Genomic DNA, 17,333 nt, shown 5'->3' with positions numbered 1-17,333 from the left:
CAGATAATCTAACATTTATCTTCAGATGTTAAAACAGACTTTGAAGACCTAAACTCGCCCTGGTTGATAAATTTTTCTCTGCTAGACTTGTAATGCAACTTTTTCACTGAAGTCTCAGAGCGCTGTGTGTGAAGCTGAGGTTGGCTTGACAGGGATGAGTGGACTTTCCCCTCTTTCCAAAGGACAAGCAAACACTTGCTATCTGCTACAGCAGATATCTCTGTGATGGCCGGCTCTGGCAGACATACGGGGTCATAGGGTACTGGGGAAGAGGGAAAATCAACCGATCACCCCAAAAAGAGCCAGAGTTATCGACGTGATAATTGCTGAATTTGTACATAATTGCAGCAAATCCTGGGGCTGGATTCATGAATCTATACTGAAGATAGAGCTTAAGATATAAAAGAAGAAGAAATCTTTAGAAAGTTCTCAAGAAGGCTCTTAGGTGAAATTTGTCAATATGTTCTTAGTAACCGCCTCATTTCTCACGCATTTCTTTGATTTTCATTCAAACTTCTTACAACAGGGCCTCACTTACTACCAGGAGATTACATTTAAATTTGAATTTAAATTGAATTTAAATTGCCTGTCAGGTAGCCGGAAACTTAATTTGATAAATTAGCTGCAAATCCATTGCGTTATATCACTAAATCCATTCAACATATGGTTTAACTGAATATATGACTATATATGACTAATATATAACTTTGCCATCAGCAGACATGAGACATCAGGCTACTTGGACCAGCACCAAATAAACTCTCAGGCGATTAATAAATAACAGAAAACCTTTTTGAAAACTTGCTGTAACTTGCTTGAGCTGTAATTTAATTGTATGAAATCAGAGGTTTATATTTTCACTGTAGGAATTTTAGGTCAAGTGAAAGGGAGAACTGGAATTTCAAGAAAACGTAAGACAAATCTTTTTTTAAGAAATATAAGGAGAAAGATGAGAAAATATATAAGAACTGATTTAGAAAATATGAATTTTCACTTTTTTTCTTAACTTAAGTTAAAAAAAAAAAAAAAAGGTTCTTGGGAGGATCTTATTTTATTTTTGATTATTTTTTAAGGTTAAATAGCCCTCAGCTAATCTGTGGCACTTTATGGCTTTTGATTCCACCCCAGTTTGCCAACACATCTCTTATTTGTACCATAATAATGAGGGGAAAAGCTAGATCTGAAGGCCGTGAAAAATATCAGCTGATTTTGTTGTCTAAAAACAAAACACACAAAAATTATGTATGGATCCCAATTACATTTTGGTGCTTTCGGAGGATTTTTCATTCGGCACACATCCCAGCACACCACAGCATGCACCAAATGAGTCATCACCATGAAAACATGTTTTTCTTGTGTTTTCCAGCTAACAGGCGCTGCAGTTTTCACTATTGTGGGGGCTGCAGTGCACAGATGAGCTGTTTGCTGAGTGTGTAAATCAGCAAACAGTAAATCAGTGTATGGTTCACAGAGAGAGAGAGAGAGAGTGTGTGTATGTGTGTGTGTAGAGCAGAGGCGGTCCTGGCTGTTTTGCGCCCTGGGCGAACCATCCCCCACCCCCCACCACATCAGGCCTATCATTTGTTAACATCCTATTAACTAAGAATAACACACTAGAAATTACTCATAAAGCTATATCACATATAGCTTACAAAATGTCATGTCAGTGTATAGGAAGTTATTTAGGTTACCATAGACCCACGTATAGCAAAAAAAATTAAAAATTCCACAGTCAGGACGTATTGTTTACCAAATCCACAGACTAACAGGCCAATGTGAACTTGCATTTGTTGTGTTGCAAACACAAACTAGCCTATGGGTGAAATTAATTCCATGACATGATGCCTAAAATTCTAATAGTTGCTAGTTCAGCAAAACTAAAAACCAAAAAAAAAAAAAAAAAAAAAAAAAAAAAAACTTCTGTGGCTAAGTGGCAACATATTAGCAAGAGGCTAATAAATAGGGTATAGGCTACTGTTTCATTACATGCACAATTAACGTCATGCATAGAGACTTGCATACCTTTATCTTTTGAACGTTTCTCCTCTTCTTCTCTCCTTCTCTTTCTGAACTGGGCACTTGATGTTTTTTTTTGGCCTTTTGTCCATGATACTCCATTGACTTTTTGTTGTTGTTGTTGTTATTTGGCATTTTCACATAACCCAATAAATTACATGTAGCTATAAGGGGTCTATATTAATTTTATGAATGAAATACAATTTATTTGGAAGCAGCAGTTTGTGTTGTTTGGCCTGGGATCTTTCATATCAGAGGTTAGTCTATCCCCCGCCCCCCTCCCCTTTGCTTTTCATACATGACTCTCAGCAGCAAGTTGACGTGATACTAGGGGCACCTCAGCGCCCACTGCACCAACTTGACATGGAAATGAGCGATATTTTTTTTTTTTTTTTTTTTGCGGACGCCCTTTTTTTTTTTTTTTTTTTTTTTTTTTGGACGGCGCTTGTGCGCCCCCAAGTAGATTGCGCCCTGGGCGGTTGCCCACATTGCCCATAGCAAAAACCGTCCCTGGTGTAGAGTTGCATCTTGTGTGTGAGAGCTGCAAAAAGCTAATTCATCGCTACAAATCCTTTTAGTCTGTGCATCAGATCTACACCCTTAAGGCTGCTCTTGAATGAAATATTTATTGAAATTGGAATTTTAAACATATATTTATGGCATTTCTGCTTTATTAGACACCATATAAGCACAGAGAAACAAGAATGATCAGACATAATCAGATTTTTTTTGTGCTTATTTTTATTTGACTGTTTTTATTTTATTTTATTTGTAGCTACTATTTTGTGTGTTTATCTTATGTTGTGTGTTTTTTTTTTTGTTTTTTTTTTTATCTTAAATTACTGTTGCTCCTAACCCTGTTAACATGGCTCTCCTGAAAAAGTGAGTTTGCTCTCAGTGGGACTCCCTGTATAAATAAAGGTTTGAATGAAGAGGGTATAAGCAAGACTCAGACCTACAGCACAGTTACCATCACAACCATGATGACTTGAGGCACCAGCATAAACCTCCATAAAATATCCTTTTTAAAAAAAATTTTTGTGTGAAGTTGTGAATACAAATGTTTCCATATGTATTTTGGACCTACGACACTTTTTATTTCACCCACAGTGTGTTGCAAGAATTGTGTTTGTGATTGTTGTTAATTTCTAATCCCGTCCTCCTTCATGGCCAGATTACAGTGTGTACCACAGACGGGTTGGATCCAGTTTAAACACAGGCCTTGAAGTGCAAAATACTTTATAAAAATCAGAAATTCTGTTTTGTGTTTGTTTGTTTTTCCTGATTTTGGAAATTATTTTGCACTTCACAGCCACCATAATCTTCCAAAACCTACAAAACACAGCAGTAACACTTTTTGTGAGATTACTATGATGATGACTACACACTGCAAAAACATATAGGGGCTTTTAAATTTGATGATATTTAAAAAATTTTGTTTATGAAGGCTGTTTAAACCAACTTGATGCATGCTGGGAAATAATTTCACCATATCCAAAACGAATTATATGCCTTACTTTAAAACCACAATATCACTCGAGGGTCCTCAGAAATCCAGCTGTATTTTGAGGTGCTTTTTTATGTATTCCTCGTAGAGGCTTATAATAAAGTTATGTGCTATGAGAAGGTTTGCTGGGCAATAGAACACAGGTCTATTAACAAAAAAAGCACTAGATACAATGAATGAATTTGCAGTCCTTTATTATTTTGTGCAGCCAAACATACAGTAAATGCCAAATGAACATGGAAATTATTGGAACTTTTAAATGGTTGTCACTTTGTATATCCAGACTTATAAAAACAGGAACAGGATCTCAACTGAGAGGCTGATAAAGTCATGGGGACGTTACAGCCGTCACATGGTTTAATAAAGTGAGTAATTTTACAGTTTCATGGTCACTGGGGATTGGAAAAAGGGAATTCCCATTTCATTGGTTTTATTCCAATTTCCTTCCCCCTCTGTTCCAGTTTCAGCTAAATTGGAGCTTGTTGCAAGGCTGTCACTGCATATAAAAATTTGTTCTTCCTTGTCTTCCCTAGCTAAAGATTTGTTATTTAAACAAATGACTGGAAAAGCAAAAGTGGTGCAGGATATTTTCTTGTGATACGTCTGTAGCAACCAGATCATGTGTGAAGGAGGAGGGGGAGGAGGAGGACGGGGAACTCGTGGCATATCAGACACCTGTTGATATCACCTCCTGCTGAGCTTTTATCGCTTCACCAGATTTGTAAGCGTGCATTTTTAACAACAGTTTAGTTCCCGTGGCTCCCCTTACGCAGCCACCTTGAACTCGGCGTCCTCGGAGAAGAGCTTCCCCACCAGGGTGTCTCCTGCCTCTGGGACAGGACAATCAGCTGAGAGGCCTTTGGGGAAGGGGACGATGGTGGGCTCCTTCAGCTCGGGGATCTGGGGGTCGGGGACGAGGGGCAGGGTGACTCCCGCCTCGGGGCCCGCAGCCGGCTCATCGGGGAAGGCGGGCAGGGTCATGGGCTGGCCCATGGCAGGCAGCATCCTCACCGTGCCCTCTGGATCGTCGTGCGGGGTGGTCTCATGCACGTGCTCGTGGTGATGGTGGTGGTGCTCGTGCTCGTGCAGGTGAGCGTGCTTGTGATCGTGGTCCAGGGCGAGCTCGTGGTCATGCTCGTGGGTGTGCACAGTAGCGTCGTGGCCATAGTTGTGGTGGTGGTTGGGAGAGTCGTCGGTGTGGTCGTGCGCCTTGGCGTGGTGCGCGTGCACGTGGTCGTGGCCGTGGCCGTGGTCGTGCGAGTGGTCGTGAGCGTGCCTGTGAGCGCTGCCCGCGTGGTGGTCGTGTGTATGGTGGTGTTTGCTGTTGTCGTTGTGCGTGTGGGTCTGGTCGTGTTGCCCGTGGCTCTTGGTGTGGTCGTGCACGTGGTCGTGGCCTTGGTCGGTTGTGTGGTCGTGGTTGTGTGCGTGTGTGTCGTTGTGGCTGTGGTCTGTGCCCAGCTCGTGGAGCTTCTTCTCCTTCTCAGCAGCCTGGTGGACACAGAAAATGACATTTCATACACAGATAGTGCTGATCCTCAGTTCTGATTGGCTGACTTATGTGACAGTATTATAGTCAGTTTTGCAGTTACGATAAACACCACTTTATTCTTATTTCTACCTTAAAAGACGCTCACATACCTTAATCTGATAATCTTAATGTGATGTCATGTTCCACACTGCATTTTTCATTGTAGCTCAAACTTTTTGTATGTGCATTTAATGACCATAGTGTGTTTGCTACCAAATGTACAAATAAAGTCCCTCAAAGACAATATAAGTCATTTGTTTTGAATGTGTACTTTAAGTAACTAATACCTGCATAAAGAAGTGGGTCAACTATATTTTACAAGTCAAAAACATGCATAAACTGACTTAAGGTGGTTTTTACCATTCTACTAAATCCTTGTTTATGACATTAACACACATAAGTGACTGAATAAAACAGTTAATTTACTGCATCAACTGAAAATCATTACTCATACTTAACAACTATAACATTTAGCTACTATTCAAGAATTATATCGCTTGGCAGAACAATAACGTTTCATTATTGCTATCATTGAGTCGCTATCACCTAAACAAAAAACAATTATTTTTAGAATCCATCATTTTTAATGTAATTATATTTGGTCTTGCAGAAAAGCAAAGCACCACTCAGCACTTTGCCTTACAGTTATTTAAAGTCAGAAACAAACAACACAGGCCACATAACAGACATGAGCACAGTTACAGAATGAACATCTTTCTGTGTAATAGACGTTAGACATGTTTTATTATGGTTCAGACAGCCTTACCTCCGGCTCATAGATCTCACACTCTACGCTGACTTCATCATTACCGAAGGCGATTGAGTGGGTAGCCTTACAAAAGCCTTTGTGCTGAGGAGGGAGAGCAGGAAGAGGAGAAAGAGACGAGAGGAAGAGTTACATGTGCAGAGTTTAAGTGAAATCTGGTGCTATAAACCTCTCCCTCTTCAAAATTTCCTTAAACTGGTTCATATAATAACATTTCTTTGAAAAAAAAATTTTTTTTTAAATTTTTTTTTTTTTTTTTTTACTTGTGCAGCGTGCAATACATATATAATTTATATGACTCACTGCAAACTCGCACTCCATATGAGGGCAGTTTGCGATCGTTGCTGGGTCACTGCTCTTGGTACAGGTGGTCTCCTGGATGGTGTACTCCACGTGGTAAAATGTTCCCATGCCCATCTGAGAACACACACAAATTAAGATCCCATTTATTTATCTTCTTGGAGATTTTGCAGTCATTGTGATTTCAAATAGTGGACAAAACAAATTATGTTAAAAGCAATCACATCCCTGTTAAATTCGAGGTGCACTATGCAAAACTGAGATGTGTTGGAGGGGAGGACCGATGAGGACCAAATACATTCTCAATCATCACATTTTGCACTTCTTCCACATTTTTTTTTTGTCAGGTCGGTCCTGACTTAAACTGAACCTCGACACTTTTGCGTAGTGCACCTTTAAAGGACTACAATAAGCCCATTGGTCAGCTTACCTGTTAGGTGATGAGGATACAGAAAAAAGTTAGCTTTAATGATCTACTGGGAACACATGGGATGATTTTGGTGGCTGTGTTCTTGTTATTTAATGGGAAAGCTGACCACCAAACATTTAGTGCATCCCTTTGACAAGAAGGTCAAATTAACAACAAATACAAACTGGAATAAAAGGCCAAACGATGACTTGACATGCAGACGTGTGCAGTGCTGACCTGCATGCTTGCGCGGGTGGTTTTGAGCAGAGCAAAGTAATTGGTCAGTCCATTCTCTTTGTTGTACTTCTCCAGGGACTGGGTGACGGTCTTCACGATCTCTTCATTGTCCGTGGCAGTAAGGGATGGACAGTCTGGACACGCAGCTGATATTCTTGCCGCTGGAGCTGCAAAGAAACAGTTCATGAGAGAAAGAGTGTGTGCGTACATCACAAGATTGCATTGCAGAAAATCAAAACAAGTAAAAACTTCTGACTTAAAAAAAAACAAAACAAGTGTATTATTTTCAATGCAGATGCCCCACTCCACCTGCAGGGGGCGCTAAAGGGGAAATCTTAGGATCACCCAAATTGCCGTATTTCATCCTCCAGAAAACAAGGCTGTTGTCAGAAAATTTCAAGTTTTACAACGAATGCTACCATAACTACCACTGTCACAACATGTTGACCTGCTGGTGGCGCTAGAGGGAGACCAAAGCTGACAAGTTTCTATGCTGCGTACAAATTTCATGGTGATGCAAAAAACTGTTTTTGAGACATTATTGTGCAAGTTTTGCCTGTTGGTGGCACCAGTTGGAAGGTCATTGGGTCAAATTTGCGAAGTATAGGCCAAATATGAGTCTAAATGAGTTATTAGAGGATGATTTTCTTGAAGTGTAAAAACAAGTAGAAGTGAAGACTAACAGCAGGTAATTGCCATAGTTAAAATTAGGTGAAAAAGGTGTGTTATGCTTTTTTTTGTGTGGCAAAGTGTATTCTTTTCTTACCTGGTCTGATGGCACAGTTGTATTTGTAGAGACGCACCACTCTGTGCGGCTTGTTGATGTAGATGGCAACCTTGCACTGTCCATAAACCTGCCATTTACAAAAAAAAAAAAAAAAGCAAAAAAAAAAAGCATTTACATCGTGTGTTACTGTTACTTTTTTTGTTTGTTTTCATTTTCTGAGTATAATTCCATTTGCAGATACCCTTACTGGGCTGGTTGCCCCTACCTGCCTAATGACACCTGCAGGGTCGCTTGACTTTGTTTGAATGAGGAATACTTACAGTGCTGACAAACTATTCAATAAATTAAACATCTTGATATTCAATAAACTGAACATCTTGTGTGTATTTTCTAACAGTAAAGATGTCAAGGTATTTCTGAACATCGACAACATAAACTTTGTAGTATGACGAGCATATAGTATATGTTTATTCTTTGAATGTAATAGAATCAATAATTCAGTTTTCATTGCTGAGCACTCAACAGTGATGTGCATCATGTGATCTGTTTATTAACATTGTGGTGGTTTTATGTCTAAACCAATTAACCATACTTGTACAAATGGCAAAATAAACCCACCCATCTGAAACAACACACCTGCATTCCTATATATATGTGTGTGTGTGTGTGTGTGTGTGTGTGTGTGTGTATGAGTGTGTAAGTGTGTTCTTACCGGTGTGTCGTCGTCTGTTCGAGCCGTGCACTTCTTCCACTCGTTCCTGCTGAGAACATGGCACTGAGTCTCCACAACATCCAGAGTAAGGTAGTAGACTACACCTGTCTCTCCCTGCAGCACACACACACACACACACACACACACACAGACAAATGATAAATGCTGCATTGTGTCATTGTAAGAGCTCATCTTCAATTTCAGCAACACTCAAATAAAGAAAGAGAAGGATTTCTGTTATGTAACTTGAGCTGCTTCTGTAATCAAAATTCATTCCTCATTAAGCTTTGAAGGAGATTCATTAATCCCTGGTTCACCCCAAAATTAAAATACACTCATTAATTACTGTCAGTGGAGACTCTGTTGAAATTGGAAGGATCGGATATTGCATGAGCTCCATCTCAGCTGTATTTTTACAGCTGCACGAGTGTTATATCAGTGAGTCCACAACAAAATGCTTTGTAGCTCAGCACTTGCACTTTGGGTTAAAAAAGTTCAGCTGAAGTCCATGAGCCTGGAAACCGGCCTGTTTGACATGTTTTATTGTTTTATGTTGTAAAACATGTAAATCAGTAAGGCATTTAAGCTAAAAAAAAAAAAAAAAAAAAAAAAAACCCAGCTTGAAATGACTTTTGTTTTTCTTTTTAAAACGAAATTATTCAAACCGAATGTGCTATGGTGACTAGCTGCAGAAATCACTTTTTTTTTTTTTTGGTTTATTTAAGTTTTTTTTTTTTTTTTGGTTAATGGGCGAATTAAACAGCTTAACAGCGAGCTCCCAACCAATCACACAATCAGAGGAGAACCGCCCCCAATCGCAGAGCTGGCATTACAAAAAATGACACGGTACCCTGTATGGGAACATCTGACTTCTGATGAGACTCATAATTGACCTGAAACGAATCCAAGCTTGAATCAAAACTCACACATTAATGCGGTCTTATCATCTGAGCCCGTTCTGTGTATTGCAGCCCAGAAAACAAGAGACGAGACGGCTGCTCGACTTTGGAGCGCCGTGCCCGAGGAGCTTAGGCTGCTAAACCCGGATTGTTTTTAATTGCCTCTTCAAATTACCTTTGCGGCACGCGCTTTTATGTGATTATCTTTTATTAATTATCCTTGCCCTCCTTCTCTGTGTACTGCCTTCATGCCGCTTGTTTTGTTCTTCTGATTTTTGTTTTGTTTTTCCTCTGTGTTTCGAGGGCTTTTCTTTACTTTACACTTTGATCTTTCCACTGTAAAATCTGTTCTGTAGTATTATTATCATCCTTATTGTGATATTACTATTTATATTGTAGCAGCAGTAGCATTGGAGGTATTGCGTAAATGAATCGGTCCTTCCCAAAGCTTGAAGAAAAGATTCAAGTAATGTGACCAAACTAACACACACCTCTAGTTATAGGTGTGTTCGGTCATTGCACATTCATGTTTTTTTTGGAAATATGGTTATAAAATATGAGTAATCTTGACGCTTGGAGCCTACAGACGGCCTTCACGGTGGTGTGATGTGCAGACAGTGCATGATAATTGTTTTTTTCTTCAACAAATGTCAATTGAAATGGAAAGGAAAGAGGAAAAATACTCAAAATATAGTGCAAACTGGTGTAAATAATAAAAACATATACAGTTTTTGTTATGGTTTAAAGTTATGATCTCTTGGACTCCAAACTACAGTATATCACTATCAGTAAGTAAAGGTAAGTAACGTTTTACCAAAAAATCTGAACTATTCCTTTAATCAGCGCTAACTTTAAAAGCTCTAAATGCTGTTTCTAAGGCTTAGATTTTTTTTTTTTTTTGCACTCACACACACCTACAAGATACATAATCTATCAACAAGCCTGAGCGAGCTTCGTGTGTGGACTCGGGGGGCCTCACTCACGTGTTGGACCGTGTGGACGTTGGAGAGCCGGTGCAGGCTGAGGATGTAGCCCTCCAGCCGGTCCTCGTTGAGCTTGGTGAGCGCCTCCTCAGCTGCGCCCAGTGCCGCCGCGTCCTGGCACGACCCGGCCTCCATGCCGCCCTGCTCGACGGGCGCGGCGTGGACGTACACACACCCTGCCACCAGCAAGAGTGACAGCAACGCGCAGCGCTTCATGGTCTCTGTCTGGTCTCTCAAATGCACACACACACACACTCAAATACAGGACAACAGTAGAGATGAGCAGAAGGGGAGGACCTTTTATACTCTGCTGTAGACCCCCACCCACTCAAACACACACACACACACACACACACACAAAACCACTGCCCCCTCCCCCATCACCTCATCTCTTCTTCCCTACTTCCGTGAATGTAATGTGGTGTTAAACCCCCTCTCCCAACCCCAACGTCTGACTCAGCCTTGGCTCCTGTCATCGCCTCAGGTAAACATGACCCACATGACTCACACACACTCACACACACACACACACACACACACACACACACACACACACACGCGTTGCCCTTTCAAGCTCCTATCTTGGAATGCTGTGTGTGTGTGATCTATCTACCCGCCAATCAGCAGACCCCATCAGCTACTGTATCGGCTTGCACAATGGAGCTTGTCAGTGGGTAGATAATCAGCCCTGCGGTGATTCTCCCTCTCCTCTGGGATCAATGGGAGAGAATCACTGGGGCGTTAATCCGCTGATCCACTCCTGACACATATGTAGACCTAAACAGAAGACTGATACTTCCTATATGTGGTGTTATACGACTATATTGTACATCCCATAACGATACCGTACATGCACAGTGCAACGTTCCAGAAAAAAACTGAGATTTGCACCAACACCGGAATTACCAGACTCCTCCTCTGGTAAATATTATGACTTATAGCTACGTTTCAAAGGTAAGCGCCCTCTAGTGGTCGTGAAGAATGACACTGTGGTGTAGTCCTGAGGAAGCGACAACATCTGCATGCAGCGGCGGTGGCAGATCGATAAATCAACTCAACGTTTCCTAACGTTAGCCAAGTATTTTTAGTGGCTAATGAGCTGGCTGGCTCGTTTTGAAGTTTGTTCGCTTGGGAAGACGGGTGCGGATTTGCGAGCTGAAGTTCGCTAACAAACTTTAACGTGTTCGCTGGCTTGCTCAGAAAGCATTTTGGTCATATTACTGTGTGTTTAGACCAAACGCAAAGAACGTTTTCGAGTCGCGGACTTGCATGAACACCGTGCTGTGAAATTTTCGATGATGCCAAAAAATTACAACTCTTGCGAATTTCACATTTGTGCAAATTTGCGACATGGAAATTTGCCTGTGGCGAATTCGCATCTTTGCATTAACTTTGTATGTAATCATGCCATGTTTGTTCTGAGCACACAGTTAGAGACACTGCTGTGGCAAGCATCTGCTCTTTGAGGGGCTTTAGCCATAAATTTGAAGGTGGGACAGCAATCAAAACATTTTTAAATAGGATTACGCTCAAAAATGGTATTTTTGAGAATATGGCTTATCCTTGCAAATCTGTGCGTGCGTGTTTGTGTGTATGTCGATGCCTCCTGCTGCTTCTGTCTCCATATTGTCTGCTATGGTGTTTTCTTGCATTTGTTTTATGGCTGTAATATTTGTAATTTGCTCACTGGGTTGATGCCTGTTGCGCACCTGTCTGGCCAGGAGTGGCCTCTCCTCTCTCTGTGCCCCTTTTCAAGATTTCTTCCATTTTTTCCTGTTCAGCTGTTTTTTTTTTTTTTTTTTTTTTTTTTGGCCCGCTATGAGGGTTAAATCAGGGGGTTGTGCTGTGTGTTGTAAACATGTGGGCATGTAAAGCCCTTTGAGACTGTAAACAGTGACATTGGGCTAAAAAAAAAACTTCAACATGAACTTAAACATGAGCTTGAACTTTGTGTGCATGTGTGTTTGTGTGTGGGGGGGTAGATCTATGTCCACAAATGCTGATGATCATGCAAAAATTGCAACAGAAGTTGGTATGCAACAGTGGATCTCTATACAACGTGTTACCGTAGCATTACTAGGTGTTATTGTGTAATAATCGTACTATAACAAACTCATTCTAAGAGGAGGAGGTGTTGTAGTCTTGCTTTTGTCTCATATTAAGTTTTAAAAATCTGCCAGTGGGATAAAATAATCCCATTTGTTTCCAACACAGTTTCACCGTTTCAGGAGTTTTTCAGGGAACAGATATAAATATGATGAAACAAGGCAGACTAAGGCAGTTGAGCCCATGGAGATTAAGGAAATGACCTTTAATTCAAGAAAAGTCAGGAAAGAAGTTGATCAGTGCTGGAAAAAGGTAGGATTATCTCAACCTACGGTTAGATTTATTTTACCGCATGAAGAAAAACAAGCTTTCAAGACAACATACAATGATACAAGGATACAAGGAAGTTTATTGGTCATTATACAACAGGTTGTATAATGAAGTTAAAATGTGGTTCCCTCTTGATTGATTAATTGAATGCATAGAAAATAAAATGCAGAAAAAAAACATGAGACTAAACTTGCATTTGTGAGTGGGTGTTACTTTAGTCTTAATTACAGTGTATGCTACTTTAGGGTTATAAGGTTTTACATTTTGGTGTTATATTTTACAAGCTGTCTTACAGTATTAGGTGTCTTTGTTGTGTTAGTGTGTTCTTACTAGGTGACCTTAGTTTTTCTTTTAGCTGGTATTTTAGTGTTAAGACGTGTTGCTGTTTTATTCGTGTTATTGTAACCTGACCCTATAGGTCTCCTACATGCTGTCAACACACTGAATACAGAATATAGTTCAGCTGAGAATGTCCCACACTCAAAACCACCTGTACAAACAAGCTTATGAACCCAGAATGGAGCGTAGCCAACGCTTTACAGCAACAATGCATCATCCAAAAGATGTACCAGTGTGCCGAGACAACCTGCCCTCTGTTTGTACCCATCACGTGACTTTTCTCTTCTCTTCTACACCAGAAAGCAAAAAAAAAAAAAACAACATGGGCTGGTGCCAGTGGCTGCTGAGAAGGGATACTGCAATATTTTGGTAAACAGGCTCTTTTCCCAACCCGGGCTTTTTGCAATGACAAAATCCTCAGCAGTTTCACCTTTGCACGTCTCATGTAATTCCTGCCCCAGTGTATATACTGACCTTGCTGTTAATAATCTTCTAAAAACTATGGCATAAATGTAGGATTATCAAGTCGCACATGATAATGGGTGATCAAAATGTGTTTTTGATGATATGCAAAATGTTATACAACCAGCAATTATCTAACCCTAATAGCCAGGAGCGGCAGGAGCTCATCATTGTTATTAGGCTTTAATTCAGTGACAGTGATCTCCTGCAGTGGCGCAATGGCACCTCCAGGGCACATAAGCCTTGATTACATCATAGCAAAGTGGTTAGCAAAGTAGCTGCAGCAACCTTAAAGGGATAGTTCGCATTTTTGGACGCGAAGTTGTATGTAATCCTCTCCGGTGGTGTAGTGCATGAAACAGGATTTTTAAAAAAAAATTATTTAAGGTGTCAAAGTTCTGGCCTCCTGAAGTATTGAAATAGGTACTTCTGGCTAGTTTGCTGGGGTCACAAAAATAAAAAGGCTTGCTCTTCAACACAACATGCATTTTAAACAGTAATAAATTTCCATTACAAAACCAACTCCACTAAAAAAGTCAGACTTCACAATCACTCGGCACTTTTTGCACAGTCTAAAGGCTGAATTTTTTTTTGGCATTTCTGTTTTATTTGACAGTCACAGTAGAGAGAGACAGGAAAGACAGTGGGGAAAGAGAGGGGATGATGTGCAGCAGAGGGCCTGAGGTCAAACCCAGGTCGAACCTGGCCTACGGGCTGGAGGTTTGATCCGGCTGGTGGGTTAAACAAAGTCATACAATACACAAAAAAAGCATACAAAATAAATAATTTAAAAAAGCAAACTCAATAATGATCTAGACGGGAATAACTTTTTCTGCACCAAAAATCAGAAATACTTTGTTGATCCCAGAAGGGAAATTGGGTAACATAAAATAGTAAGTAGGCTAACTCGCCCTTCTAGGTGCAAACTGTTTGGAATGAGCTGCAAGGACAGTGTGTTTGGATAAAGTCAACGCTGGGGTGCAACAAGCAGCTTTCACAAACAGACTGACAGATACGGTGTTAAACAGTGCAGGGCATGTTTTTTGTGGTGAGTGGGCTGACAGCGAAGAACCTGCAGCCCCATTCAGAAGGAGAATTTGTGAAGGAGAACATCTCTGTTTGTTGACAACCTAGTAGCCCTTTTCAAAACTGCCTCTTGGAAAGACTCGGTTCTGCTCAAGACTGACTGACCCAAACCTGGAAAACATCATCATCATCATCATCATCATCACTACCATCTCACCAAAGACAAGCAGGTAGGTAGGTAGGTAGGTAGATACTTTATTCATCCCGCAGGAAATTCACATTTTCTTCAGCAGTATCCACAGATTACAAATTAAGTAAATAAAAAAAAATAGAAATAAAGAAATAAAGGTCCAGCCATCACATTAAGATTAATGTTTTCACCAATTTTTGCCTTAATTATCACTGTCTAGACTGGGTTTGCTACAACTGAGGGTGCATTTGGGATAAAAACAGTAAAAACACAAGTGGCATTATCAAATAAATATAATAAATAATAAGTAGAGTAAGACAGTGTATAAGTGTATATTGCAAATTGAAATGTTATTGCACTTGCGCTTGTTATTGCTTTTAATAATTTACGTATGCACATACTTTACATTGTAAGGTCAGAGGACAGGTCAGTGACTCATGTGGGTGTTGAGTGTCCTGACAGCCCACGGAGAGAGAAGCTGTTTTTCAGTCTATTTGTCCTACTTTTTATGCGTCTGTGCCTCCTACAGGGCAGCAGGCTGAGCAGGTGGCCTCGCATGACAAAAAGCATGTCAATGTAACAATTAAATTCTTATCATCAGTATTGAAATATTAGTGAAATACTCCCCACCCCCGAGCGAGAGGCTGCCTAGCACAGCAACAGTCCTCCAGCATTGGCCAGTGAGCAGTTTAGCCAAAATCCAATGTTGTTATCCTCCAAGCTGCTGTCGCCTCATGTTATCGTCTAAGGTGGAGTAAGCTCTGGCCAACACGTCTGCATTCCTGCTGTCAATATTTCCAAATTCTGTAGTAAAGCCCACCCTCCTGCCTCCATTTCCAGAATCTCCTCCTTGATGATTATTTATCTTCCTCTCTGAATGCCTCCATGTTCTCTCACCACGGTTTGAGCTTCACAGGGAATCAGTCCTGTATGATTCTTTAAAAATATGATTTATTTTAACAGGCTTTTTTGTATGAAAGAGCATTATGAATAGACTCACAACGCCATTTTGGTATTTGACAGTCCTTACAAATCAAAAGCTATACTGCGGAGAAAGGGGATTTCGTTTTTGGGTCCTAGTAAATATTGGACTGCAGTAACTGTGGAACCTTTGCCCTTTGTCATAACCAAATAAACATTGCATGGAATCAACAGAACTTTGCAAGAGAATCGATGTTTCTCGCTGGGCAGCTGTGTTGCAACCTCGGTCAGGTACACTTATGTAAGACAGAGAACTGTTGGGGCACGACTACACATACCAGCATGACTTAAACACTTCAAACTCGAGCGCAGGGGATGGGGATGGGGATGGGGCTGGGGTTGCAAAACCCTTACATGTGCGGCTGTGAGAGTGAATGTGTGTGTCTTCTTGGCGTGTAATTGAGACGGTGGGGTTGTCATCCAGCTGGGACGCTTTCCTCAGGCAAGTGGAGGTCAGGTCAGATGACTTTTTTTTTTAGTCTTATTTGTTTTTCTAAGATTATTTTTTCAGCTTTTATTTGCCAATCACAGTGGAAATAGACAGGAAGGGCAGGGGGGAGAGAGAGGGGATGACATGCAGCAAAGGAATGAGGTCAGATTTGAACCCCGGTCACTGTGATTGGGACTAAGCCCTGGCACATCTTTTCCGGTGAGCTCCCAATAAATATCACTTGACCCCGACGTGATTTGAACACGCAACCTTCTGATCTGGAGTCAGACGCGCTACCGTTGCGCCACGAGGTCCTCTTTTTCATGTTTCTACACAGCATCACAAACTTACCTGAAATGAGAGTGAACGCAGAAACCAAAACTTCCAAACTGGATTATGTGATAGTAGAACAAGGTGGAAATATCATATTCATCTGTTTATCACACAAAAAGGCAATCAGCTTTGGTTAGGCTCAGGTTTAGCGTTAAGCAAGCGCTCCAATCGTTATGTTACCCAAAGGCTGATCCTTTGAAGACTTAGTTTCCACACTTTGTAGTAGATAGAGCGTCTCTGGACTCATGGATTGGTGTTGTTGCAGTGCTGGTGCAACAGTTGCATGCTCCAAGGTCTGTGAATCCACAAGGAACATGCTCTTGGAAAGGCTGCTTTTGTTTTCTTGTGGTTCATCAGTAAACAGCTGGCTGACAGTGGTTGTCTTTTGCTCTTGACAAGCCTTGATATTGTTGATAATTGAAAAATAGTTTTTGCCTTGTCAGCTACAACCTGACTCCTGTTTCCCCACATTGATTTGGCTGCTTTCTACACTCTTAGCCTGTAGAGGGCAACACTCAAGCATAATAGGCACATAAACACACAAAATATACATATAGCTGCTACAGTCACATTACAGTCTTTTTTTCTGATTGCTTAAGCACTAGATTTGAAACCGTAGGCTGTTTTGTTGCAAAACTCTAACACACTAATCCACAAAACGTGCAGCAAACCAGCAAAACAACATGCATCTCTTGCAAAAGCGAACACTTCTTGCAAAACTCTTTTAAAAAAATGGTGTTTTCGCATCAATACACAACACACACACACACACACACACTCACAACACACCATCGTTTAAAGAAGCACACAAAGCATCAACTACACACAGATAGTGTAGATATAAATGTGTCTTGCTTGTATGTCTCTTGCTTTTTCTTCTCCATGCAGAGCAGCAGTTTGCAATCAAGGTTTGTCAAACATGTATTAAACACACACACACACACACACACACACACACATATCCAAAAGTATGGATGTGTATTCTGAACATAACACACCATCAGTACAAATAAAGGGAACTTTTTTCTCAAAAATTTCTACTGTAACACTTCTCAAACAACAAAAGCACAGTAGAAGAAAAAAAAAAACATTTGTGCAAGACCAAAAGAACA

The 17,333-nt window shown here is 40.6% G+C and overlaps 1 protein-coding gene and 1 non-coding gene across 2 annotated transcripts; both read right to left on the bottom strand.

The window, feature by feature from the left end:
- Positions 1 to 3,700: 3,700 nt before the first annotated feature.
- fetub (fetuin B) lies at positions 3,701 to 10,450 on the bottom strand. Its single transcript, XM_030048816.1, has 7 exons — positions 10,085 to 10,450; positions 8,203 to 8,316; positions 7,530 to 7,617; positions 6,764 to 6,930; positions 6,121 to 6,234; positions 5,818 to 5,901; positions 3,701 to 5,011 (listed from the first exon to the last, which is right to left on the bottom strand). Exons 1-7 carry the CDS (start codon positions 10,298 to 10,300, stop codon positions 4,289 to 4,291), a joined length of 1,506 nt encoding a protein of 501 aa, XP_029904676.1. The 5' UTR covers positions 10,301 to 10,450; the 3' UTR covers positions 3,701 to 4,288.
- A 5,680-nt stretch (positions 10,451 to 16,130) lies between these two features.
- Positions 16,131 to 16,202, bottom strand: trnaw-cca (transfer RNA tryptophan (anticodon CCA)). The gene has a single exon. It is a non-coding gene; the product is annotated as a tRNA-Trp (tRNA).
- Positions 16,203 to 17,333: the final 1,131 nt, after the last annotated feature.

The sequence above is a fragment of the Myripristis murdjan genome, chromosome 4, assembly GCF_902150065.1.
Source record: "Myripristis murdjan chromosome 4, fMyrMur1.1, whole genome shotgun sequence".
Lineage (NCBI taxonomy): Eukaryota > Metazoa > Chordata > Actinopteri > Holocentriformes > Holocentridae > Myripristis > Myripristis murdjan.
This window is presented reverse-complemented; position numbering and strand designations above follow the sequence as displayed.

Coding starts and splice junctions, on each gene's coding strand:
- fetub (XM_030048816.1), bottom strand. CDS start 10,300: ATGAAGCGCTGCGCGTTGCTGTCACTCTTGCTGGTGGCAGGGTGTGTG. Junction 5,902..6,120: donor ATATGGAGTGCGAGTTTGCA/GTGAGTCATATA, acceptor CTCCCTCCTCAG/CACAAAGGCTTTTGTAAGGC. Junction 5,012..5,817: donor GTGAGATCTATGAGCCGGAG/GTAAGGCTGTCT, acceptor TGTGTCCACCAG/GCTGCTGAGAAGGAGAAGAA.